Source organism: Dermacentor albipictus, chromosome 2 (genome assembly GCF_038994185.2).
Source record: "Dermacentor albipictus isolate Rhodes 1998 colony chromosome 2, USDA_Dalb.pri_finalv2, whole genome shotgun sequence".
Lineage (NCBI taxonomy): Eukaryota > Metazoa > Arthropoda > Arachnida > Ixodida > Ixodidae > Dermacentor > Dermacentor albipictus.
Window position 1 is genome coordinate 195884711 of NC_091822.1, and position 25513 is coordinate 195910223.

General features: G+C 46.9%; 1 protein-coding gene across 1 annotated transcript; it reads left to right on the forward strand.

Moving 5' to 3' along the window:
- The first annotated feature begins 759 nt into the window (after nt 1–759).
- LOC139055830 (uncharacterized) lies at nt 760–23830 on the forward strand. The gene is made up of 3 exons (XM_070533379.1): nt 760–871; nt 13740–13815; nt 22923–23830. The coding sequence occupies exons 1-3, from the start codon at nt 803–805 to the stop codon at nt 23828–23830; spliced, it is 1053 nt and encodes a 350-aa protein (XP_070389480.1). The 5' UTR covers nt 760–802.
- The last annotated feature ends 1683 nt before the right edge of the window (nt 23831–25513 follow it).

Here is a 25513-nt window from a genome sequence, read left to right on the forward strand (position 1 = left end):
AGGCGATGGTATATACCGGCAGCTATATCGTTGGTTCAGTCGGCATCAGTTATGTTCACAGCTGATGATGATACTCGGGATTTATTGGTGCAAGGGCCAGGAATACGTTAACAGATGACGCTGGTACCTGTAGATCATATCGGTGTTTTCATCCGTTTGAAGAAAAAAAGGCATCCCGTCTCGTTATTGCAGGGGTATGCGGAAAGTAATTTTTGATACCGAATGGAATCAAATATCGAATACTTTTCGAATAGTTTTCAAATAAAGATCAGTCGTTCTCACCTTTATTATGTTCCTTAACTTGGTGTTTACAGTATTATCAAGTTCCGTAATAAAATTGCACGCTATGAAGCGTTCTTTATTCGAGGTACAGATAGTATTCGGACCAAACAGGCAGTTTGTTTTAATACCCAGAATTCTTCGGAGAGGGACCTAAGCAGTAGAACGCGCTTGCTTAAAATAAAAGTTTATTCTCTCTGCCTTTTACATTCCGTGAACCTAAAAGGTCTTTCCCTGATTGACCAGCATCGTGATAACGGCACGGTCGGCATGATAAAAAGAAGATCGCCATGGTGACATCACTCACGTAATAGAAGCTTTGTGAACAATGGTACGGCAGCCTTCTTGGCACAGGGAAAAAGGATATACGTTGATGGGTTTCCGACACGTGCGTGTGTTTGATCCCTGTGCGAGCTGCTGTCCGGGGGGGGGGGGGGGGGGGCTGCCCGGCCCTTGCAACGAGGACGACCGTCGGCCGTCTGGTCCCCCTTGCAGTTTTTCCGTGCCCCAGCTCCCGGGAATCATGACCTTCAGCGCGGAGAACGCACTTTCGTCACCGAACAACGCCTTGGCATTCGCCCCGCACACCAAGGTGAGTAGCGTATGGGAATTCCGGCTGAGTTGTCGATATAGGACGCCTTGTGGCACGATGCGGTACAATGGTTTGCATATCGATTGCGCTTTGTGAAGTATATTGTCGATCACTTTTACGGCGAGTGAAGAGCTAGTATGCGAGAAAGGAAGCAACCACCATGCGAGATGCCTTTCCGGCGTCGTGTCACCCGGCGTGGATCACGACGCGCGATAAATATAACCTGCACCGACATGCGCACTACACAGGAATTCTTCAGTCGATAACTCTGGTACCTCGTGGGCATACATATGGCAGGTACGCTCAGTCATGACCGGAAGCTTACTGATAAAAAAAGGACGTATACAATCATTGCATTCTACTAGAGCTAACCTTCGGAACTGAAACTTGGAGGATTACAACGAAGCCTCAGGAGGGGCTAAGAACTGCTGAGTCAGTGATGTGAAAAACGATAGATGTAACGTTGAGAGGCAGGAGGATGGCGGTGTTGTGGATTAGACAGAAACAGCTGTAACTGATATTAATACCTCAGCATTGGAACGATCATGCGAGAGAAAACCCGTCTGTGCGCTTGTGTATGAGAAAAGAGGAGTGGAGAGGTGGTGACGCCAGTGGAAGGGAACGAGGTACCTGACGGAGGCGCTGCGCGCAGCAAACTGGAATGCGGCCCCGTCGAGTTGGCGCACGGCCGTCAGCGTTCTGTATGCTGTATATAGTTAAAGTAACGATGGTGGCCGCGTCTTCTACGCAGGAAAGACTGACCCTAACGCAGTACTGTTGCATCAATACCATTGATGACCTTCATTTCTTATGCGAAGCATATTACTAGAGCTCAACCCAGCTCCTCAGGCGCGGCGGTGTCGCCTTCAATACCACGTGGCACCGTGACGTCACGACAGAGGAGAAACGGGGCTCCAACTCACGCCGTCGCGGCGGTATATAAGCAGCTGCGCTTGCCTCTGCTAGACACTCACGATCGAGGTGAGATGCCTCCTGGAGACAGAGCTGCTCGTTGGAATGAGAAGCGAAGGTTGCGGCGTGCTACAGAGACTGTTTCTAGGTGGCTTTGCTACGGCGCAGCGACTACGCGCCCCGCATCGGACGCGGTGAGCGTCGAGCAACGCAGCGTTCGGCGCGACAACGAAATGTGCGCCTGAGCAAGCGCCGCACGCCTGAGCCGACGCCGACGACACCGGCTTTTCTGCGACACGAGCTCCTTAACGCTGTCGCGTTAAAATAAAGGCTAGTATGCTTCGCATCCTGGGCTTAACCTTAGCTAAGCCACAGCCAGTTTTTTTTTAGTTGAGATCGTAAAAAGAGGAATGGAATGGGGCAGGTCACGTAATGCGTATGGCAGGTAACCAGTAATACATTGTAGTAATGAAGCGGCTGCCAAAGTATAGAAAACGCAGGTAAGAATGGCTAAGAACAAGGGGTGTGTGATGAAATCAGGAATATGTGGGCGCAAGATCGTGTCAACTATGCAAGGCAGAAATAGTTAGAGATCGCTAGGAGAAACGTTCGTATTGCGCAATGGATATAAAATAATAGGATAGAGTCGTCATTTTACACAGCAAAGAAATTCTAGTTTTGTACAACGTTTGTTATACTATAGAGCGAATAGCCATCTTACTGTCTTCATCGCCAAGGTTTCCAATGCTTCGATTGCTGCAGATCATCGTCTCATCACTATTAACGCGACAGCGTTAAGGAGCTCGTGTCGTAGAAAAGCCGGTGTCGTCGGCGTCGGTGTCGGCGGCGTTTGCCGTGAGCAATAAATCCCAGCAGGCACTTCATGAATAAAAAACAACTTGCAAGATGGGCTGGGTGGGAATTGAACCAGGGTCTCCGGAGTGTGAGACAGAGATGCTACCACTGAGCCACGAGTTTTTTTTTTATTTGCACCACAGTTTAATGCGAAAACAAAGGATATGTTGGCAATATAATGATGCTTCTGTGGAGTCAGTTGGCTAAATATAAAAATAAACCTGTTTCATACAACACTTCCTTGCAGATTATGCATAAATCCGTGCAGCCACTTTCTGCTGCATGGCTACAAATGGTAATAAATCTGTTTCATACAGCACTTTCTGCAGATTATACATAAAGTTCCCTTTCGAAATAGAACTGAAATGGGTCCACACCTTGGATGTTGTTTTCCTTAACGTACTTTTGCACTTCAAGGCCAATGTTGTAAAGTTGCTCGGACAAAGCGTTCATTCTCTGCACATCCTTTTCCAATTCGAAGAGCTCATTGGTGTACAGCTGGACATCATCAATAATTGCAGTGGCATCCTTGGCAACTTCTTCATAAAACCACTTCATAACTGTTTTTTCTTTGTCTGACTGACACTTCTTTCTGTTCTCTTCAATTATTTCAAGTGCAACTGTAAGATAGATGTCGTACATGTTCACATCAGCTTTTGAGCGCGTTCCATTAGGCTGGTCATATAGTTGAACCCAAACCTTGGCTTTCTTGCGCTTCTTCCTTTGAGCACGTCCTTGAATCTTGGCTATGGCTGAAGACTTTGGTAGGTCATGCGTGTCCATTCTGGGCATCTTTGCTTGAGCACTTTCCTGAAGCTTGAGTACGGTTGGCGACTCTGTTCCACACTGTGCATCCCTACTGCTCTTTGTCTGACCATTTTTCAGAAGCTTTAATTCAAGTACTTGATGCTCTCTTTCACTACACGCTTCCATTTTGCCTTTTCTTGTACGACCACTTTCCTGAAGCTTAGGTATGACTGGAGACCCTGCTTCACTCTGCATGTACGCTTGCCTTCGTCAATGGCATCCAGGCGCAGCGAGACGTGGTCGTTGCTGGCATGGTCGACAACGTAGACATTTCAGAGTTTGCTGCCTACGCCGCCAAGCAACCGCCACCAAGATCATCCGAGGTCCGGTTAACTTGTTCAATTCCATCGAGGTTCGTCACTTTGAAAACAGGACTCTTGCTGCTATCCTGGAGGACATTGTCTTCGTTGACGGCCACTTCGTAAGTTCTCCCGCTGATCTCTGGACGTGGAGGCCACGACCGTGGACACTGCGCCTGGCGTGGGATTCCTGCGCCTGGTGGACAACCACGGGGGCGACGCCGTGGCGCAGGCGTTCCACTTCGCCTGGAGCCAGCGCGAAGCTCAGTGGCGCATGCAGGGCGTCGTCTCCGCAGACGAACTGAGTCACGAGTTCGATGCTTCAAAGCGGTACAAAAGCGCCTCTAGTGAATGCGGTGTTGCCTTAGAAACGAGCTGTTTCTACGGCTCAGGCGTGCGTCGCTTGCTCAGGCGCACATTTCGTTGCCGCGCCGAACGCGGCGTTGCTCGACGCTCACCGCGTCCGATGCGGGGCGCGTAGTCGCTGCGCCGTAGCCCATTGTCTTACACCTCTTGGCGGGTCGACGGGAACGCTGTCGCGTTCCACTCTTGAAGGCGAAGCTTAAGCGTCCTCCAATTTTTTCTCATGTACTTGACAAAATATACTGTTGAAAAATATATACTTTAGGCGTCTGTTGGCGGACGCGCCGAGAATGTTCTGCTCTTGGCGACAATGATAGATGAAGCTCGTCGTTCCGACGTCTTACTAGCGATGGCCTTGCTGAATACTGCAAAATTATTTGACAAAGGGGTTCACCCGGTGATCTTTCGAGGTCATAGGTGAAAGGTTGTATGTGAAGAATTTATATCACACATCAAGGACTTTTACGCTACCTCCTCGGCAATCGTCACGTGCACTGGCAAAACGCTTCTGACTCGCCCGGTTTCTGGAGCCCGTTATAGGGAGATCCTCTGTCTCCACTGCTATTCAGTTTAGTAAACAGACAAGTTCATTTAACGCCTAGATCGATATTTAGCGTTTCAAAGTGAGGAGCTGCATGTGTACTGCACGGCATTCGCGTGCGACCTTATTCTCACCGCTGGTTCAGTTCCCGGATTGAAGGCTCCCTTAAATTGTCTAGTGGGTTTTCTAGCAAGAGTTCTGATGGAAAACGCTTCAAAGTTCTCCTTGCTGGTTATCCTTCCTTCTGGGTGGGAACATAAGTCGGAGATCTGCGATGTCATTGTAGTCAAGGTTCATGGTGAGGAAATCAGACCAACCACGTTATCATCAAACTGGCGTTACGTTGGTGCAACCTTCTCTGCAATTAAGAGAGTTCAGTGTTCCTCTTACCTCGAACAGTCTGTACTTCTGGAAAGGTTGTCAAGGGCACAGCTGAAGCCACAGTAGCGACTCGTGGTGTTTCACTTCAACATCCTTCCGCTTCTGACGTACCTGTTAACATTGAGGCCCATTTCTGCGAAGGCTCTACTGGCATTTTACAGGTCCATTAGAACAGCAGTAAGAAGGTGACTTACTCTCCTGCAGGATCTACCTCTCGGCTTGTTTTATGCTGGAGTAGAAGAGCGCGGCTTAAGTATACAATTCCTCAGAACATCTATCCCTGCCTTGAAAATCTAAACATATAACTGACTCATTCACTCAGATTTCACAGTCTGTGCCTATGCAAATACAAGGAAAACAGTCTCCGATGCAAGCTCCCAGGCAGAACGTCTCTGCCACTTCAAGAACGCAGACATCAAATTGTCAAATTATTCTTGTCATTCTTGGTGGCAAAGCTTCGTGACTCTTTCGATGGAATACCTCTAGCTGCTTGCAAACCGCCAAAGAATCTATGTCGTTAATACGAAAGGGAAGACATTCTTGAGGGCAGGGAATCCATATAGACGCGAAGAAGTTCCACATAGCAGCAGTACCGAACCTCACTCGACTCAAGTGGGGAAGAGATGTGACAAAGGTATGCTGCGACTCCCACGAGTCCCTGGGACATGTAATCGTACTCCATCGATGTCACCGGACTCACCATTGCCGTTTGGCATTGACAGGATAATATCCTAGGGCACCTGGCCAAACGGATAACTGAGGTTGGATGGTCAGTGAGGAGAGAGCCAGACTTCCGTACTGAACCGTGCACACCAATCCCGGGCCTGGTCATCACAAGGAATAATCAGGCAATGATTATTGATGTCCATATTGTGGGAACGCGTGTGTCCGTTCATGATGCTCGTATGGCAAAACGCAGGAAGTACTTCATGCCAGACCTTATCATGTCCATGCAGCCAATAACCATAGTCATTTCGGTTAGCCGTGAAAGGCCATGAAAATGGCACAGTATATTTATTTATGCATTTGTCATACTCTCAGGGCCAGAGGCATTATGGAGGGGAGTGGTACAAGATATGGTACATAGTAAACGGTAAATACAGTGACGAAGGACAAAGGAAAAAAAAGCAATATGAAATACAAAATATTAGATATAATAAAAAACAAACAGAAAGAAATGCAAAATGTTCCTAGTTATACAATGTTGGCAAAAGTTTCACAGAGAAGGGTGAGTATTCCTCTATCATCTTACGGAGCATTTTTTCACAGTTGTACCTATCATCATCCTTGCCTCATGACTGAAAAACAGCAATGATTATTCCGATCCACAAATCTGGCGGAACTCAAGATCGTTTAAACTACAGGCCCATATCGATTACCTCAGTACCATGCAAAATTATGGAGCACATTATATTTTCTAACCTTGTCAACGTTCTTGAAGAAAATAATTTTTTCTCTAACAGTCAACACGGCTTTCGCAAATTCTTTTCTTGAGAGACTCAGCCGGTAACTTTCACTAAATACTTATATGTTGTTGTGCCATTACCACCAGCCCGGATTCCGAATCTACAAGATGCAGAATTTATCCTGCAACGCCCTTTGGACAAACCCGGGGCTGCGCCGAAAGGGACAGCGCCCTAATTCTCCCTTGACAAGTCAAGATGCTGAGCCGTCAGGCAGCGGTGTCCTGCGGAGAAGCATCGGCAAGTAACATGCCCAAACGTGCAACCAAGTGCTAGACGGCCCGGCGCCGTACCTCCTTTTGCCTGAAGGTCACCGCGCGCGGCAACATTAAACCGGGTGGCCAGCGCGGTCCCTGATTGGACCTCTCGGACGACCGTCGAGTGCTGGCTTTGTATTGGGCCGTTTGAGTGACAATGGTTTCTCGGGGCATTATAAGCCGCGACGCCGCCGCCTGGAAAACCGGATCCGCCGACCCACCGGGAGCTGAGTGCCGCTCTCGAGTGGAGTGAGATGTGTCACGCGTTGCAGTCTCGCCGGACGTCGCCGTGCGGGAACAGTTGCGTTTGCTGTGAGCTCTCGGCCCCCGTGCCGATCCGATCTTGTCCTGTATAATGACCTGTATATAATGTATAAAGTCCCTTTCGTTATTCTCACCGACGCCTGACTCGGAGTCTTCGCTACCAACGCTTTGTCACGAAACGGGTGACGAGCGCTACGGGACCACCTCAAAGTCGTAATAGGGGTGGCAGCGGTGCAAAGTCGTAACAATGTATATCTTGATAGCGGTTTTTTGACTGATTGCATATTTTTTGATTTTTCGAAAGCTTTACACAAGGTCAAACATGCATCGCTACTACACAAACCAAGCGCACTCAACATTGACCCGGGAGTGCTTAGCTGGATCCCATCGGTCCTTTCGTCTCGTTTCCAATCTAACGCGGCTCCAGTTGAATCCGGTGTTCCACAATGGTCTGTTCTTAGTCCTTTTTTATTTTTAATATAGATTACCGATTTACCTGATAACATTTCCTCACAAATTTGTTTATTCGCTGACGACTGTGTTACATATCGAAAAATAACTAATGCCTCTGATATAGCTATAGCCTTCAATCTGATTTAAATAACATATTTAATTGGTACCTAACTTGGTGCATGGAACTCAACATTATTGATTGCAAATCTATGCGGATTTCTCGTCCTAACACAACTTGCCCTACCTACGCCCTTAATGACTGCCCCCTTCAATCCGTTACATGCTACCGTTATCTTGGCATTCATATAACCAGCGATCTTTCTTGGAAGCAGCATGTACAATATGTAATATCTAAAGCTAACCGCTCCTTAGGATATTTGAAGAGAAATTTTTTGCTTGCGCCAGTTTCATTAAAACGGCTGTTGTACACGACATACATCCGCCCCCAATTAGAATATGCCTCATCCGTTTGGGATCCTCATCGGATCACATTAATCAACGAAATTGAATCGGTGCAAAATCGCTCTGTTTGTTTCATCTTAGCTAACTACCATCGTACTGCTAGTGTTACATTAATGAAGAGTACCCTTCAAATCCCATTATTATCTCCTCGCAGAAAAGAATCACGCATTTCCCTTTTTCATAAAATCTACTACCACAACGCGTCTCTTCGCCCTCTTTGGATCCAACCTGCGCCTTATTATTCGGCTCGTCGTGATCACGTACATAGAGATAACGTACCCCGTCATAACATTCCTTCCCAGGACTTCAATCGACTGGAATAATCTACCTGCATCATTAGTAAGCATCAGTGACCCCACGCTTTTTAAGAATGCACTAGTAAACATAAAATAATGTATGATGGCAAATAGCATAATTACGTACTTACTCGGGAACATTGTTTTCTTGTGAAAGTGTACTCTTTCTGTATTTTCATGTTATCTAAGTCTCTGTTTTGGTTGTTATGAATGCATTACTGTATTTTTCATATCGCTTTTGTTCCCTGCACTGTGAATTCCTTGAACTAATCCTGTATTTTTTATTCTTGGAATGTATTCTCGCCCCTCCCTTCTGCAATGTACAATTATGTACCTTGAGGGTATCACAAATAATAAATTATATAAATTACTAATAGCCACAAAATGAGCGGGAAGGTGGTTCCAATCTATAGACTTGTGAGGCAAAGAAGACTGAGAAAAGGGCTTTTTGTGACATAGATAAGTCCTAACTTTATGACAGTGGTCAGTATGATGGGATACATAATGTGGTCTTGTAAAGAACTGTATATATGTAGGATGATGATGAAGCCTGTGACAAAGTGCTAAACGTACAATCTTACTGCGAAAAGACAACAAAGAAAGGCAAAGCTTAGATTTAATTGATGTAATACTCGTAGTTCTGTGATAGTTAGAAACGATAAGACGAACAGCGTTATTTTGGACAAGTTCTAATCTCACATGGATGTAACATATTAGAATGAAGGCCGCATTAAAGTTTTGTGCAATACGTATTTTGCATCAGATGGAGCTCTAGAAAAGCTGCGGCGCAGATACCCTAACATGCTTTTAGCTTTATTAATAAAATACCCGGTGTGAATTGTCTACGACAGGTTTGTGGTTATATGGACACCGAGATATTTGCACGAGTTGATTGCTTGTAGAGGAACGTTACTTAGAGAGTACGTTGCCGTGGCGAGCCACTCGGAACGCATTTAGTAGTTTACACTCGTTAATATTTAGTGCCATTAACCAAGAGTTGCACAATTTAGCTACTGAGTTAGGATGAAGTTGTAGTTGGTTAACATTGGCTTAATTGGTTATTTCACGATATATATTAATGTATATTAAACGATAAGAGGCGCGCGCCTGTATAAACATTTGCTTTAGCCTAGCCCGTCCAGCCAAGGTCTGCCCGTGGCCATGCGCATTTCGAGGAACGCATGCGCTCCTACGTTCTAGCGCGCCGGCGTCCAGTCAGGTCGGACGCTGGCCACATGTGCCCCAATATGTGCGGCTGCATGTGCTGCTGAAACGCTCGCTGTATGTTACGGCGCTGCTGTTGCCAGCCGAATTTTCAGGGCTGGTTGCCGATAATTGACACACGCTGTCTCCGCGATCGGCCGACCTTTCTATCTAACCCGCTTCCGAAAGTCATCCATGATGACCATGACGACGAGGCTGGGACGATGATTGAATGACGACGAAGATATGACGTTGATGGAAGGACGATGGTGATATGACAATAGCGCGACGATAACGGTATGACGAGAATCGGATGAAAAAACTGGAATGGAGACAATGGAAAAAAAATCATATCCTGGGGTTTTACGTGCCAAACCCACGACATGGTTATCAGGCACTCCGTAGTGGGGGAATACGGATTAATTTTGGCCATCTGGGGTTCTTTAACGTGCACCTAGTGCGCGGTACACGGGCGCGTTTTCGCATTTCGCCCCCATCGGAACGCGTCCGCTGTGGCCACGAGTCGATCCTGTGCCTTCGGGCGTAGCGGTGCAAGACAAAGCCACTACTCCACCACGGCGGGCGAAAACAATGGAAGGACCACGACGGCATCGGTATGGCGGTATAACAGCGATTGCATGACGACGACGCAGAGATGACGATGGTGTCATAATGACTGCATAAGCACGATTAAGTGGCTGCAAATGTTTACCATGAAATGGTCAACATTTGGTGAACATGAATGGTGAACATGATATCGGTGGAACGACGAAGTTGGTACGGCGACGACGACATGACCAGAGTGGATTGACGACGATGGCGTGACGACGACGGCACGACAAGAGCCCGAGATGACAAAGCTGGAATGAGGACTGTATGGAACCTATAGTGGCCCAAGCTAGTATACACCTTCGGTCACTGGGACGGCGTAAGAGGCTTGACGCATAGACTCAAGATGTCTGAAGTAGACAAAGAATGCTAATGGCATTAATGCATAGCACATTTTTTTCTACCGTCGGCTTTCCTGCCCATCCAACAGGAGTGTCGTTTTCGGGGTTAGCGTTCCGTGTGTGAGTGTGTGTATATATATATATATATATATATATATATATATATATATATATATATATATATATATATATATATATATATATATATATATATATATATATATATATATATATGTATATGTATATATATATGAGTGTGTGCGCGTGAAGGTGTATGTCTGTTGTTTGACAATTGAATGAGGAACACGATGATTGGCGAAGCGGACGACGAAGAAGAGCGCATGCTTTCAAATCAAAGTATGACGTCTCAGCCACGGTACGTCTCTTGCTTCTGACGTTGGTCGATAGGATCCACCCATCACCCTGCCATGGCTGCCCAGAAACCTCCGCTCACCATTCTGAAGTGCAAAGGAACGCCAGAAGACGTTCCCGTCGGCAAGTGGCTCTGTCTTTTCCGAGACGAAGGTGACTGAAGCATCGTGGACGCAGCGCGATCGGGTCGCTCGCTTCAACGAGCACATCGAAGCGGAAGCGTTCAAGGGGGCACCTGACAGAGATATTGGGCAGCGGCGAATCATGGGTCTACATTAAGCGCGGCAAGCAGGACCGCGTTGCGACGACCAGTGGAGGTGCCTTCCGGCTTTTCATTCGCTATACCGGCTGAAACGAGAGCAGACCATCAAGGAATACTACGACGACAAAAGACGACTCGGTGCCTTGGCTGATGTTAAAGAGCGTTACATCATCCCTGGATTGACTGATGGCGTTCCTCCTGACGTCTAACTAGCGCTAGCCGGATAATATTTCACCTCACCATCAGGATGGCTCGCCGCTGCCCAAAAGGTCCAGACTTTCATGAAACGAGTGAGATGACTTTCCTTTACTTGAACTCTCAGCACAATGCCAAGACATCCCACTTCGCATACGCAGACCGCAGCACTCAACTTTAACATGTGTGCCGCGTGCTACACGAAACAATTCCGCTCAGCCGCTCAGATTCCTCTTGATTCCGCTAGATTCCGCTCAGCCGCTGGTTTGCCCCGACAGTTTCATTGGCACGATAAATGTCCGCGCCGCGGCAACGTGTCTGCTCTTGAGGCTGCATCGGAAAACGGGGAGAGTTAACCAGACTTTCACTAATGCGCGTTAAAGCTCTCACCAACGGTAAACAAATCACTGCAGCTTTCCATGAAATTACGTCAAGCGAAATTCACTAAATGCTGCACCGTCAGACTAGTAAGGCCTGTTTCTGAAAAATTTGCATCCTTGAGGGGTTAGCAACGCGCTACTGGCAGCAGCCATTTTTAGCATCTCTGCTGGACGAACGGAGTCCGAAGGCGCATTATAGGCGCCGAAGAGGGAACTCGCCAGAATGTCAAAAGGGATTGGCCAAGCCCGGTTCGTCACCGGATATTAGATATAGCGCCCGAAAAGGAGAACAAGAGCATCGCACTAATAGCCCTTCTTGCCAAAAAAAAAAATTGTAAACCAGTAAGACTCGTCCGCGGCACTGAAAAGGTTAATTCTTTTTTTGTCCGAAAAAATGAACGAGTGGAATCATTTGCGCACCACTTCAATTATAGCCATTTGAAGACATTTGTTGAAAACCTTATGCCAATTATGTAGCAAAACCAAGCCCTCATGTAAAAACCCGCATCGGGGACGCTTGATGTAGCAGCAAATAAAACAACATTACAATTCGAGATCCACCTTATATATGCCAATCAATTCAGGCTTTACTTCAGTTTTTGCAAAAAATGTTGGGGTTGACGAGATAAACGCAAGTCTTGACGACTGCTTGGCAAGTCTCGCCAACTTACAGAGACAGCAGTGACAAAGTGTCGCTTATTGAAACAAAACAATATCAGCGGTGGCAGAGAAAAGTGTGGGATAACATGAAAGCAGCGTCATGAATACGTTGAACTTAACAAATGCATGCAATATCATGCACCACAATACTAACATATAAAGCAGACGAAAGCACACATGCGCATAAAGAAGAAAATATAATCTGACAAAAAGATCCCGAAGCACGGAAAAGGACAAAGTGGGCGAGCGTTGTAGAATTCTCTATTTAAACACTTCGGCAAAGTGTATTTTGCGCAATATTTATATAGCAAAGTTTATTTTGCGCTTTGTATTTGCGCTATACCGTGGCAAGGCAAAAGTGTTAGCTTTCAGTGTATCATACGGAGTGTGGTGAACAAGTAGTCGCCTGTTTGCCAGCTCCTTAGCCAAGGCGACGACAGACACCCCAGATGGAGGTGTTGGCGATATGTGCAGATCCGGGTTGGATATGGCGCTGACGATATGCCGCCATGTTTTGTGCTGTCTTTCGAACCCCTTTCAATGGGCATGGGCGTTGATATTTTGCATTTCGCATTACTCATTCAGCAATAAAACTTTATCCTGCTGAACGGGATCGATCATCAAAAGAAAACACTATAGACTCCTATCGCGTCGCGTTTGCACTTATTAACAAGTCACTGTCACGGAGTGCTTGCGAGGTGTAGGTCTGTGTCCTGGTGTAACGCAGACCCTGCCGAAGTTCTGAGAGAAAAGAGAGAGAGAGAGAGAGAGAGAGAGAGAGAGAAACGGGACCTCTGTGCACATCGTTACTGACTTTTTAACGCATCGTAGAGTTGAAAATGAAAGGTTATGGCAGTGCTCGGTGCTCATCTGTGGTGGAATGGTAGACCTCACTGTACCATTTGGGAACGAGGTAGCTAATCAACATTAAATTTAATATACAAAGGGCTAGTCAACAGCGGTGGGCATAGAAGAAAGACAGCGTGTTTTTGGGTGCATTTGTTTACCGTGTGGTTTGTTAGACTGCATTACCTTCGGTATAGGTGGAAATATTTAGACTGCCCTATATCCAGATCGGCCCATTATATCTGTTGCGGAAAAGTGGGGTGGTTATACGTGCGCGCAGTTTGAACAAGCTCATCTGGGTTTAATTTCTGCATTTTTGGCGCTAATTGTGCATTATTTCTGCTCCGTAAAGAGCTTTACGCCAGCTTGGTGCGTAAAGCCATTTTTCGTTCTAAGCTTAATTTTGACGCCTTTTTCGTTGCCCAACGAGCACTAGAAGACCTCAAATCGTCGGAGTTCACGAGACGGAAATGACCACATTCCTAGATCCCACGAACTCCAGGTCGATCTGAAGTCTTGAAAGACTTCATCTAAAAAACAAATACCGCTTTGTCACTAACGCTCCAACACGTCTTGCCTGATAAAGATGAGCGCTGCTGAGATCGCTTCGCAGCCTAGGCGTATAGTCATTTGTTTTGTGTATCCAGGTGGACCATCTGCTATCGTCATCATCCAACGTGCCACAGTCCCACCTGTCACCCACCCGAAAAGGAATTGTTCGATGTAAGTGCTCTCGCTGATGACGTCACCAATTCTACATGCTTAACTTGCACTCGCACATTTAGATTCAAGGTGCTCGCTCAGTCGGTTAATTTCGTCATCGGGAAAACGAAAAAAAAAAAGAAAAGACAGTATCCAGATCCAGCGCACATGGAGGAAAGGGGGAGGGAGGCGTGTGTTGGAATCTACGTGAAGCAGAGCGGCTATTTAAATGCTATGCACAACTAATTAAAGGGATTTGAAGCGCAGTCCTGGACTGCAGAAAATTAGGTGGGGTAATGAAATAAGGAAGTTTGTAGGCGCTAGTTAGAATTAGCTAGCGCAAGGCAGGGGTCATTGTAGAATGCTGCCAGAGACTTCTATCCCTCCTGCAGGGGACACGATGATGATGATGATGATGATGATGCTGATGATGATGATGATGATGATGATGATGATGATGATCAACTAATACCTGAGTGTATTGTGTTTACCTTAACCCAATGCATCATGTAATCGCATGCAATGTTCATGTTCATCCACTACAATAGTTGCAACCTTATTCTCCTGCAATTTTTATGTTTATGGCCTCTGACAAGGTACATGCCGAAATGTATAAACGCCAAATGAGGCGCATGCGCACAGTGCGAGACGACTACGCAGTGATGTCGCGATGACGAAGGCGATGTGTGATGCTTGACGAGGGATCACTGGCCGTGACAGGTGTGAGCACAGAGAAGTACGACACGCATCTAGCTACATTTATGGACTGCGTAGCTGTAGTGTCACAATGACACGTCCCCGTTCTGGAGGATTGGCCAAGAATAGGCGTGCACCCAGTGGCACATACTGAGCGGCTAAATTAAGAGAAGTCAAGTAAATCAAAGTAAGTTAATCGGCTATTGGTGTGTGTGTCCTATGTTCAGGATTTATGTAGGAAGTAATTTAGTGTGACGAACGAAGGTGCACATGAGCTTGCGGCTTTACTTTTTCGGTCAGCGGGCAATGGTTGTACTGGGCGCGCACGTATATCCTTCGTATGTATATATCCACAAATATATCCGCCGAGCTGTCGACCAGACCAAGCAGCAGGCAGCTATAGTCACGCAAAACTCGGGGGTATAAGCAAAGAATGCTTCGCTTAAAAAAAAAAATAGTCTCTCCGTAGACGTCGCCGCCGCTGGGAGGCGGCTATCAAAAGTTCAAAGCTGGCAGACCAGCTCTGAACCATCCGGCAAGCCGAGGATGCCACTCGAGTCCAAGGACTACGAGCCGTCACCTGAGGCCACCACAGCAAGAACTGCCGGACTATTGTTTAATAAAGTTTCTTCTTCTTCTGCTATTGCAAGCGACCAGTACGACAGCAACTGCGACAGTCGACTCTTCACCTCCACTCAAGCACTGAGCATATCAGGCTCAGCACTTTGGTGATGGTTCATAGATTAGCGTGTGTGATTTCATGCCAAGGACGAAACCAGCCAGGCTTCTTTTCACTACCCTGTGGTAAAGTACACAGTCGTGTTCGCACTGGTTTACACTCTACAGCCGTTGATGGCTTCAAAAGCACTCTCCTAGCAATTGAATTTAGCTGTATAATATTTGGCGTCCCGCCGCGGAAATGCGCTGAAGTACTGCCTCTTACATGACGCCCCGACAAATGCTGCTGTTTATGCGTGCAACGTTTCCTATACTCGTTAAAAAAATTCTGCTGTTTTACGTGCGATAATCGCGATACGAGTGTGAGGCAAGCAGTGCAGGGGACTCCGGAATAATTTTGATCCTCCGGGGTTTTTTAACATGCGCCTAAATCTAAGCAAACGAGCGTTTTTGTATTTCGCCCCCATTTAAATGTGGGCCCTGCGGCCGCGATCGTGCCCGCGACCTCGATCTCAGCGGCGCAGTGCCATAGCCACTAAATTCCCTAAATTCTTAAATCACTCCTTCGTAACACGCAGTTCTATGGATTTGCATACTATAGCTCAGACTCGTCACTGTTTTCTTTCTTCCTCTCACTTGGCCGCACCAGAACAACACCTCTGCCGTAATGAGCATGGAAATAAAACCTGTAGGCGGCCCATGGCGGTGCATGCTTGGCAGGCCGTCATAGGCAGTGAATGGACTATTGCCTCTCCTGTCTCCAGTGCTCGCGTGGCTAAGTCGGTACACGCTTAGTTATGTAGCATGTACTCTGGTGTGTGTTCAGTTAAGTGCTAAGCGCGTTGTCATACCAGTGCACATATGTGTTATACTTTGTATGTTTTGTGGCACAGCCGTTTTGGAGAAAGCTCATGAGTGGCGTTAAGGCTGCCCAGGCGATACGGCCTCTTCGGAAGCCCCACGCGATTCCTTGTCTTACCACGTTTAACAGTGAAATCGGCATGGACGTTCAGCGCGCGGCGCACACACGGTGCTATGGATTTAAATAATTTGCAATCTCTTAGCGTACAGCCTATGAATGGTCGATCATCTGTAACGCGACTGCCTGTGATAGCTGCATAAGCGGGCTTCCCCTCACAATGTCAGTTACTGCGGTGAGGCCCACACACGTTGACTCTCCCGCGCGCTTTCTAGGATACCGCCATTAACCGATTTGATGGAAATTCATTACATTTAAAAGAAAAACTGATTCTACTAAATTGAAATGCACAATTATTTTATGTAATGGCTCAACGTTTTTGTATGATGGTTGACGCAACTCAACAAACAAAACAACATCGCAGTTCCGCCCGAAAGGCGAAGCACCGATTGAGATAGCAAATTAGTGGATAGCTGTACCAAGTAAGGATAGTAGTTTTATCGGCCGTATGAACTTGTAAACATTCGCTTACTGACTAAATTAACAATGACAGAATGTGTAAGTGTTACTGAACGAGGACGTAGGAAGAAACAGGCACACAGAGACAGCGCTGTCTGTGCGTCTGCTTCTTTCTACATCCTTATTCGCTCGCGCTTGTCCATTCTATCATGAATTCAAATAAACGAGCCCGTCAACGTGTTTTAACTAAATTAACCAGCACAGCATCACGCGCGCACAGGTAAACATGAACACCTCTCGCTCAATGACAGCGAAAACTGTCTGTGAAAACGTTGGTTTTAGGAATCGCAGCAGCAGCCGCGAGCCAACTGACCTCCGTGCATCTGTCGCTTCAACGCGAACGAAACAGGATTTCACGGGAGATCAACACGGGTAAAAAAATTCATATTCTAGATTCCATTGAATATTTTATATTTTATGCGCATATCACTCGATAGTACGAAAGGGAACATGGCTTCTTTGCCAAAGGAATATTTCAGGAGGAAAAAATTGCAAATTTCATCAATGTGGAGGCGCCTCTTTCATGCACAAGGCATTCTCACAAATTCACAACAATGTGGAATACAATATATTACAGCTACAAAGAATACATTTTTGTCTACAAAACGTAGACGTAATGGAGTGTCAGCTAGCGCTGTTTGACGTTTCCATACAAAACGGAAGTGCTTTAGAATAACTGCATCCATGTAGCCTTCTTAAATTTGGTCGACTGTGAGGCTTTACCCTATTCATCAATTGTGCTGAATATTGTTGCTGCATCACAAATTACCATTTTTACAATTCACCTCAAATGTGAAGTTTTGACCAAAATGAACGCTATTTAAAAATCAAAATAAAAAAAGAACATCATACATTTTTCTCAAAATCTCGTAAACCAATGCAGCAAGGTGCTAAGAAAAAGGGACATCGGGTAAAAAGAACGTGCATAAGGCTCTGATTTACCTAAACTTGACCATTATTGCGACAGAAAGGCAGTTTTGGCCTTATGGTTAATACTTATGCATAATAGTGTGTTTAGTACATTGTATCTCATTCGCGTTACATTCATTCATTCAGTAACTCATTCAGTAACTCATTCGCGTTAAGGGGAATAAAGAAGCGTCAAAATAACCTATACATGGCTCATTTTAATTAACAGCACGTGTGCACAGTTTGCAGCGTAGATAATTTGTTCCTTCTGTTAATGAAGGTTTGTATTTCTTTGTGTGCCACAGAATTAAGGGTTAACTCTCTGTGAATGCACACAGGTAACCGAATGTACGACATGTAAATGCCTCTAAAAATGTCATAATGATCATTATATAAATGTAATTGTATAACCGAAGATGCGGTGGTGGGAGTGGCGAAGCTGTTGGTTAGGGCAGGGTCAGCTGGCACATAGTTCCAGCTGCCAGCTGCTTAAAACTACCAAAACTGTCTTTCTGTCACAATCATGGTCAAGTTTAGGCCAGTCAGAGCCTTATGCACGTTCTTTTTACCGCGATGCCCCTTTTTCTTAGCACCTTGCTGCATTCTGGCGAAGCTCTGATTTCTGCCACCTATATTGTCATTACAAACAAAATAATGACATGCTTTTTAATATTCTTGTTCAAGTGCTTATGAACACCTGTTTACAAGGTCTTCAGAAAAATTTACGATGGGGTTTCTTTATTTTGATTTCTAAATAGCGTTCATTATCGTAAAGACTTCACATTTTAGGCGAATTGTAAAAATTGTAATTTGTGATACTGCAACAATATTCAGCATAATGATTGAATAGGTTTGGGTCTCACAGTCCACCTAATTTCTAAAGGCTACATGGATTGGTTTAGTTGATAAAAAAATCGTAAATATAGAAACTTTTGAAAATTGTAGCAAATTAGGCAGTTATTCTAAGACACTTCCGTTATGCACGGAAGCCTCAAACGTTGCTAGCTGACCCTTCTTTACGTCTACGTTTTACAAACAAAAGTATATTCTTTGTAGCTGTAATATATTGTATTTCCCATTGTTGTGAATTTGCGAGAATGCCTTGTGCATGAAACAGGCGCCTCCATACTGAAGAATTTCGCTATTTTATTCCTCCTAATATATTCCTTTGGCAAAGAAGCCACGTTCACTTTCGTGCTACTGAGTGATGTGCGCATGAAATATAAAATATTCAATGGAATCTAAAATATTATTTCTTGACCCGTGTTTATCTCTCGTGGAATCGCCAAACGTCGACACGCGCATACGAAGCTACCGGCACTACGTGCACTCTGCAAACATCGCAGATCGCTTTGAATATGAGGCTCGCGCGGGCGCGCACTTTGGCTACGTCGCAGATTGCTTTCAAGACACACGAGCGCCGGCATCGCGTCCCTACGGCGTCCGCCAAAGGCGCCTACTACGGCGTCCGCGATTCGCGTGACCAACGCCGTAGTAGACGCCGCAATGTCTCCACTCTGTCAAAGCCACCTAGAAAAAAATGTAAGGCCTCCGCACGCCGGTGTGACGTCACGCTAGTCGGATGGATCGGACAGTCGACGCCGTCGGCGTCTCCGCGCCTAGGTTCGTTGCGCTTGCAGGGTGTCTCTTTGCGCGTCGCGGATACTATGGCATGAGAAAATTAGTGCTGTCCTTAAAGTGACAGCAACCTATAAATTCAGATGCTTCGTTTCCAAAGCAAGACACGTATAGCTGACGCAAAAAATAAGGGGGAGCCGCTGGTTCACCGCAGTCAACACCACCATAGAAAGCAGCATTCTTTCATACCTTCCTTAGATTACTTGATTGGCAACATTTTTGTTTTTTGCGTGTATCGCAACACGACCTGCCTTATTGTGCTTGTGATGTTTGGTCGGGACTAAGACAAGCAAACTGCATGCTGCTTAGTCACTCAACTTTAGACGGAACGAAAGAAAGAGGAAAACTGCATATTGAAGACACAGAATATACTTTATTCACAAATGATAAGAACTGCATTCAGAAACAAACATTTTAAATCTTCCATATACAATTATCATTCTCACTCTTCCATTGCGTAAAACAGTCCTCGCTAGACACACGAATATCGAGGTTAATTTTATTGTAAAAATTTTATCATTATAGGGTCGCGCACAACTAATTCTCAAATAGAATAAGCTTCCGTTTTTGTTGTACCATTTCTTGTGGTTATTTTATTTCCACCCGCCTCGTTTGCAGGCCTTATTGGTCTTCATAAAATACTGAGATAATGGTGAAAAGTAAGTAAAAAACGAGAGGCCTACTCTCAGTCCTAAAGGAAAACATGCTGGTAAACAATGCTGACAATTGCCGGCTTAGCGAAGTAGGACATGGCTTTTCTGTTTATGGAGGTATTGTCCGAGATCACTGCGATTATTCTAAAACCAGATGCATCTAGATCAAGAACAATCTTCCGAAGGCAGTCGTGCCGCACCTTAGCATCGATTTGTGCCACAGGAAGGATGTGTACAACATCCTTGTTTGAAGAAAGCAGGCTCTGTATCATAAATACGTGGGCAGTTTTTGCTGCAGTCGATGAATTTACCGCAGCACCAGTAACCAACCCAGCCTTGTAATAAAAAAATGATTGAAGGCGAATCTCATCAATCATTAACGTTAGAGTCTTTTCATGCTCTTTATATGTGCTTACAATACGCTTTGCATAGGAAAGAAAGCTACATTCTTGCTGCTCCGTTTCAGGGCGTACATCGTGCGATGAACACAGTCTTCTGATCGTATCAGGATGCGGCATCTTAAGCTTCATCGAACTTCTCAGGAATCTATATGCATGAGGTTAAATTGTGAACAAAAGGCTAGCAAAAACCAATAAGTCGGGGGGATATCGGCCAGCATCATACAAAACAAGATCAACTTGACTCTTCAAGAATTTAAGCACTTCCAAATGCCATTCTTGCAACTCGCATGCGAAATGTTTTCCACTTAACCTCTAACAATGTCGAAACCAATGTCAGTAGATGACGGGCCTTTTCAGAACGCTCAGTGCTGATATCCTTACGTGTCTGTTCGATCATGTGTAACACACTTTTCAAATCTCTCAAGTCGCACAGCTTTTCAGGAACTAAAACATCACCACACTTCCTCACACCCGCTTCACCAAACAATACTTCGACGCGCAGGTCTGTGGACACGATCACCGAAGTACGGACTGCAGGAGCAGATTGAAGTGACAAGTCCAAAAAGCAAACCTTGGAGCCCTTGTTCAAAACTGTCCAGAAGTCCGAACACTGAAAGCTTGGCAAGGCCTTCAGCAAGTCCGCAAGGCTACCAACCAGATTTTTGGCATCCTCTTCTGCTTGGGTTTGCTGAGAAAGCATTATTGCTTTTTGCAAATATGTGGCTTCCAAGCGCGCTCTTTTGGCAGCCGGCGGTTCTCGAACGCACACTTGTGGACGCCATAAATAGGCAGGGCAATTGGGAAACAAGCTCGGAACTGCAGTTTTCTTCAGACGGATGTTTTTCATGGCAACTTCGACCACTTTTCCTGTCTTGACGCCCATGTAAGATGTCTTCAAGTGATCCGATGGCAAGAAATGCTTTTCACAGAGCTGAAATAAAAAAAAAACAAGCCGTTACAGGTATGAAGCTCGACGAAAATGTTGAATTTACAAGCGCGTCGACAGGTGCAGAGACGCATCTATTGTGCACGCGTGCACGAATGCATTGCGCACTATGCTGACGAAACCTATTCGTCTGGAAACCCAAAATAACAATAGAGAGAAGAAATACTTACCACTGTGTACTTCGTTGGCGAGAAGTCCTTCCGAGGAACTGCTCTCGGACACTTTGTCCTCCGTCATATTTGGACTTGCAGTTTGGTGCGCAACAACAGCCAGGCATCGTTGCGCTTCCGTGTACGACGAACCACGCACAATCGAAGAAAAGCAATCGCGTTTACGGTGCAGCATGCCCCACCAAAGCCACCAAGCAAATGCTCCTCTCGTTGCCGCTCTGGCGTTGCAGCCACGGAGAAAATTTGTTTTCAGAACGCGTGCCGCGTTCTAGAAACGCAGCGCTCCCCCATCCACCGCTACCATCCGACTCTCGTGACGTATTGACAGGGGAGAGGAGGTGATGCGGAGGCCTTGCATTTTTTTCTAGGTGGCTTTGTACACCCTGGCATTCGCGGAGAAGAACGCCTCTGCTCCCTCGCCTGAACCCCCTTGCCTCGCGAGCCACAGGAGAGGGCACGCATCCGGGCCCTCGGTCGCGCACGCGAACCGCGTTCGCCGGCTCACCCTCACACGCTTTCCCTCATACGGAACCTCACGGCGACGCCGACGCCAACGGTAAAAATGCGCCTGCAGTGTCCATACAGTTGCTATCGCAATAAAAGATCATTCTTGAAGAATGGATACACGCAGTTTACAAGAGGCATAAAAATTTGCGAAACAACACGTCAGGCACACTTAAAAAAAGAGAACAATATCTGTGTTACACGCGCCTCAATAAACTATCACTATTTCATGAAAAAGGCTACTGAAAACCGCATAGTACGAGTTTACGTAAATGTAAGTGTACGTGGTGAAGTTTAAAGGTGCCGTGGTCGTTGTTTTAGATTTGATCAGCGACTATGGTCTTTCAAAATGGGCGGATAGTATGGTTGGTTGCTGAGGTAGCCTATAGCAGTAGTCATCCTCGGGGTCTCCTGAAAGCTCCCAACGCGCAAATTTACTGCTTTAAATTAAACAAGACACGCCGCTTAAGCTATTTATGAATAACTATAGCCATAATAATCGTACATATCTGTGATTCCGCGAACTCAGCTTCGATGAGCCGTAGCTTCGTGGTTATCAGTGCTAACATATGAATTTTAAAGTGGTAATCGGTGTGTAAAAGCTTTTTTCTCCGCAATAAGGACCAGTAGCAGCCTGTGTCATCATTCCATACCGCGCAGCGAACGCTACTGCTCACCGGCTGTTTTGTTAGGATATCACCTTTCTTTTTTGCGGTATTGGTCACTAATGACACACACGTAAGCTTACCAGTACAAAAAAATAACTGTGAAAAAAATTACGCGAGGAAAGCACGGGATGCCGCAAGGAGCACACTTAAGAAATAGACCTATATTTTTATATATATCGTGTACATGTAACAGGAAAGTTAATACTCATATTTCTACCAGTCATAATTTCTTTCTGCCTGGCACGCCTGTGCAACCACATACAGCTAATGGGGTAAATTTTGCAACTCAAGTGAACCTGACGTTTCCACGACGTAATGGATGACACGACATTATATTGCTTGAAGTACAACAAAGTGAGCAATAAAACGAGTCTTTCGGGGCATTTCGCTGCAGTGTCGTAACAGTCTCGTGTTCTGCGCGACGCAGTCGGTGTCACGACCCTGCGCGAGTTCATTCCGCTCACCACGCTCAGAGAGAAGCTAACGCCCTCGACCGCCCTCTACGGCAGCCTCGGATTCGTGGCGGTGCTGGGTTGCGTCACTCTCGCGCTCGTGCTCCTGTCCTCGAACCCCAAGCAGCGCCGTTGGGGCCAATGCGACAGCGAGGAGTGTCACGACGCGCACGACTTCCTGCACTCGTTGCTCGGCGCCACCGTGAACCCCTGCGAGGACTTCTACCGGCACGTGTGCCGCCGCTGGCACATCGACAATATCGACGGGCTCACCCTGGCCGACAGAGCGGCGCGGGACCTCGCCGGCGCGCTCCACTCGTCGCTTCTTCGAATGGCGGCGGTGCCAGGCGACGCCGGGGCGACTTCGCGCACCGAGGCGCTCCTGGTGCGTTTCTATTCCGCCTGCAGCAGCTTTGTGACGACGTCCACGCATAGCGACGTCGCAAAACGACTCGTGAGGGCGTACCGAGGCGACGCTGACGTTCTGCAGCTCACCGACACGGCGGCAGCCGTGAGGCGGGTCGTCCGGTTGTCGTTGCAGAGAGGAATATCCACGCTGTTCAAAGTCAGGGTGGTTTGGCACGGTGGAATCGCCTTGTACGTCTCGAGAGGGAGGACGTTGGCTGAGAAGCTGGCCGATCACGTTCGAAGCTCGACACTCATCGAGTTCTTCAGGGAAGCACTCGAAGAGGTAAGCGCGGTTCGAGAAGCCGGCATACAGAAGTCGGACGTTAATGCCACTGTGTTCGAACTGTTAAAGTACGATGAAAGAAATGCCCAAAGCGAAGCCAACCTGACGGCAGCAGACACGATCACAGCGTCGCAGTTTGGCATGCTCGTACATCAGAGGAATCCTCGACTTTGGCTGGAGTATGTCAACTAGAATGCTTCCCCGGAATTCCGGAATTAGCGAAGCATCACCAGTCATGTGCCAGAAATTAACCCTCGTTAAGGCAGCCGTCGAGTCTCTTGCAACGAATCACAGAATCGGGCTCATTTACATTTTCTTTCACATCTTAACCGAGGTTGGCCGCCTTTATTACAGGAGCAAATTTCTCCACGGAAAGCCCGGAGAAACCGATGTCGTGTGCTTCGCTGCGAGCCTCGATGCAATGGGGTCCAGCTGGCTCGACATTTATGCCAACCTGACGCGCTTGCTGCTGTCGGCACCGTCGCGCGCCGGGAGCATTTTCTCTTGGGTCCGGAACGTGTCGTCGTCGAAGCTGCTTGAAAACGGCATGGACGAGGCGGACAAGAGGGGCGCCAGAGCAGCACTGGAGCACGTCACGCTGCTTGTGCACTCCTCGCGTCCACTTTCAGCGTTCAACGGCTCGGCCCTGAGTCACGACGATAATTACACGGCCGGCTTTGCCGCGTCCTACGCTTCCCTCGAAGCTCTGGAAGCGACGAGGCGCCTTCAAGACCGACCTCCTCTCGGAGACGTTCTCGTCGAGGAAACACTTTTCACGGGAGTGACAACTTACACGCACCTGCTTAACGGCGTTGTGCTTCCACTGGCCATGCGACGGCCACCTCTGATGTATTCGACAAAGGTGCCGCTGGAGTTCGACATGGGCACCACCGGCGTTGTTTTGGCCAAAGCGCTCTTCGAAGCCGGCCTCCCTTCTGCGAGAAACAGAGAGATCTGGTACGAGCTTAACGTGAAGCCGTTTGTTGAGTGCGTTCAACGTTCGAGTAGCTTCGCCGCCGTTGTAGGAGCGGTCAACCTGACCTTCCTGCAAGGTGTGGAGTTGTTCGCTTGGGCTCGCGCCGTCACGATCGCCCACATCGCCATGAAGAACGGCTATTACCTCGAGAACGGCGCCGGGGAGCGATCCGAAGAGGTTTGGGCCGTGGCTGAGCAGACGTTCTTCCGGCGGTTCTGCCTGCTCACCTGCAGCGCCGTCAACGCTGGACAGCAGGCCCGGCTGCGCTGCCTTGTTCCGCTGTTGAACGTGGTCGAGTTTGCCAGCGCTTTTCAGTGCCGCGGAACCAAGGTGATGCGCGTGCGACCGTGCTCTCTGTTTATGCACTAGCACTGTCGTGCAGCATTTCTCAGTGCCTCGTTACACTGCCCCTGGCGACGGCAGCTTTTCTCGTGCTCGACATGTCGCGCAGGAAAACGTAATGGTTATTCCTATATGACTATACTTTCGAAATAATAATTTTACCCTTGCTATACTTGCTTCAGAGCAGAATTATGGGAAATCGCTCGCTAAGCAGTCATAAGGGAGAACTTCGAACGTAACAAAACGTTTAAACCTATTGGTGCGGATCTTGGCCACAAAACGATAATCATCATCTGTCTTGCTTGCGTTTCCTTTCCAGAAAACTCTACGCTCGTGACTTCAGGAACCTCACGTAGATAACGCGCTTGCCGTTCGTGACATGGAGGTACAGGTGGCACAGCGTTGAAGAAAGGAAAACAAGCAAGATGACGGTTATCGTTTGGGGGCAGAATAAGCCCCAAATGATTCGTGGCTGGTTTTTGTTTGTGTTTTTTGTTTTAGAGTACTCGTGCTTTCGTACAATCGCGCTGCCTCGTGGGCACTGCATTGATGCTACC

What these genes read in the sequence shown, in the direction of transcription:
- LOC139055830 (XM_070533379.1), top strand. Translation starts at nt 803, where the DNA reads ATGACCTTCAGCGCGGAGAACGCACTTTCGTCACCGAACAACGCCTTG. An exon ending in CATTCGCCCCGCACACCAAG is followed by an intron (nt 872 to 13,739) that starts GTGAGTAGCGTA and finishes TTGTGTATCCAG; the next exon opens with GTGGACCATCTGCTATCGTC. An exon ending in CCGAAAAGGAATTGTTCGAT is followed by an intron (nt 13,816 to 22,922) that starts GTAAGTGCTCTC and finishes TGCGCGACGCAG; the next exon opens with TCGGTGTCACGACCCTGCGC.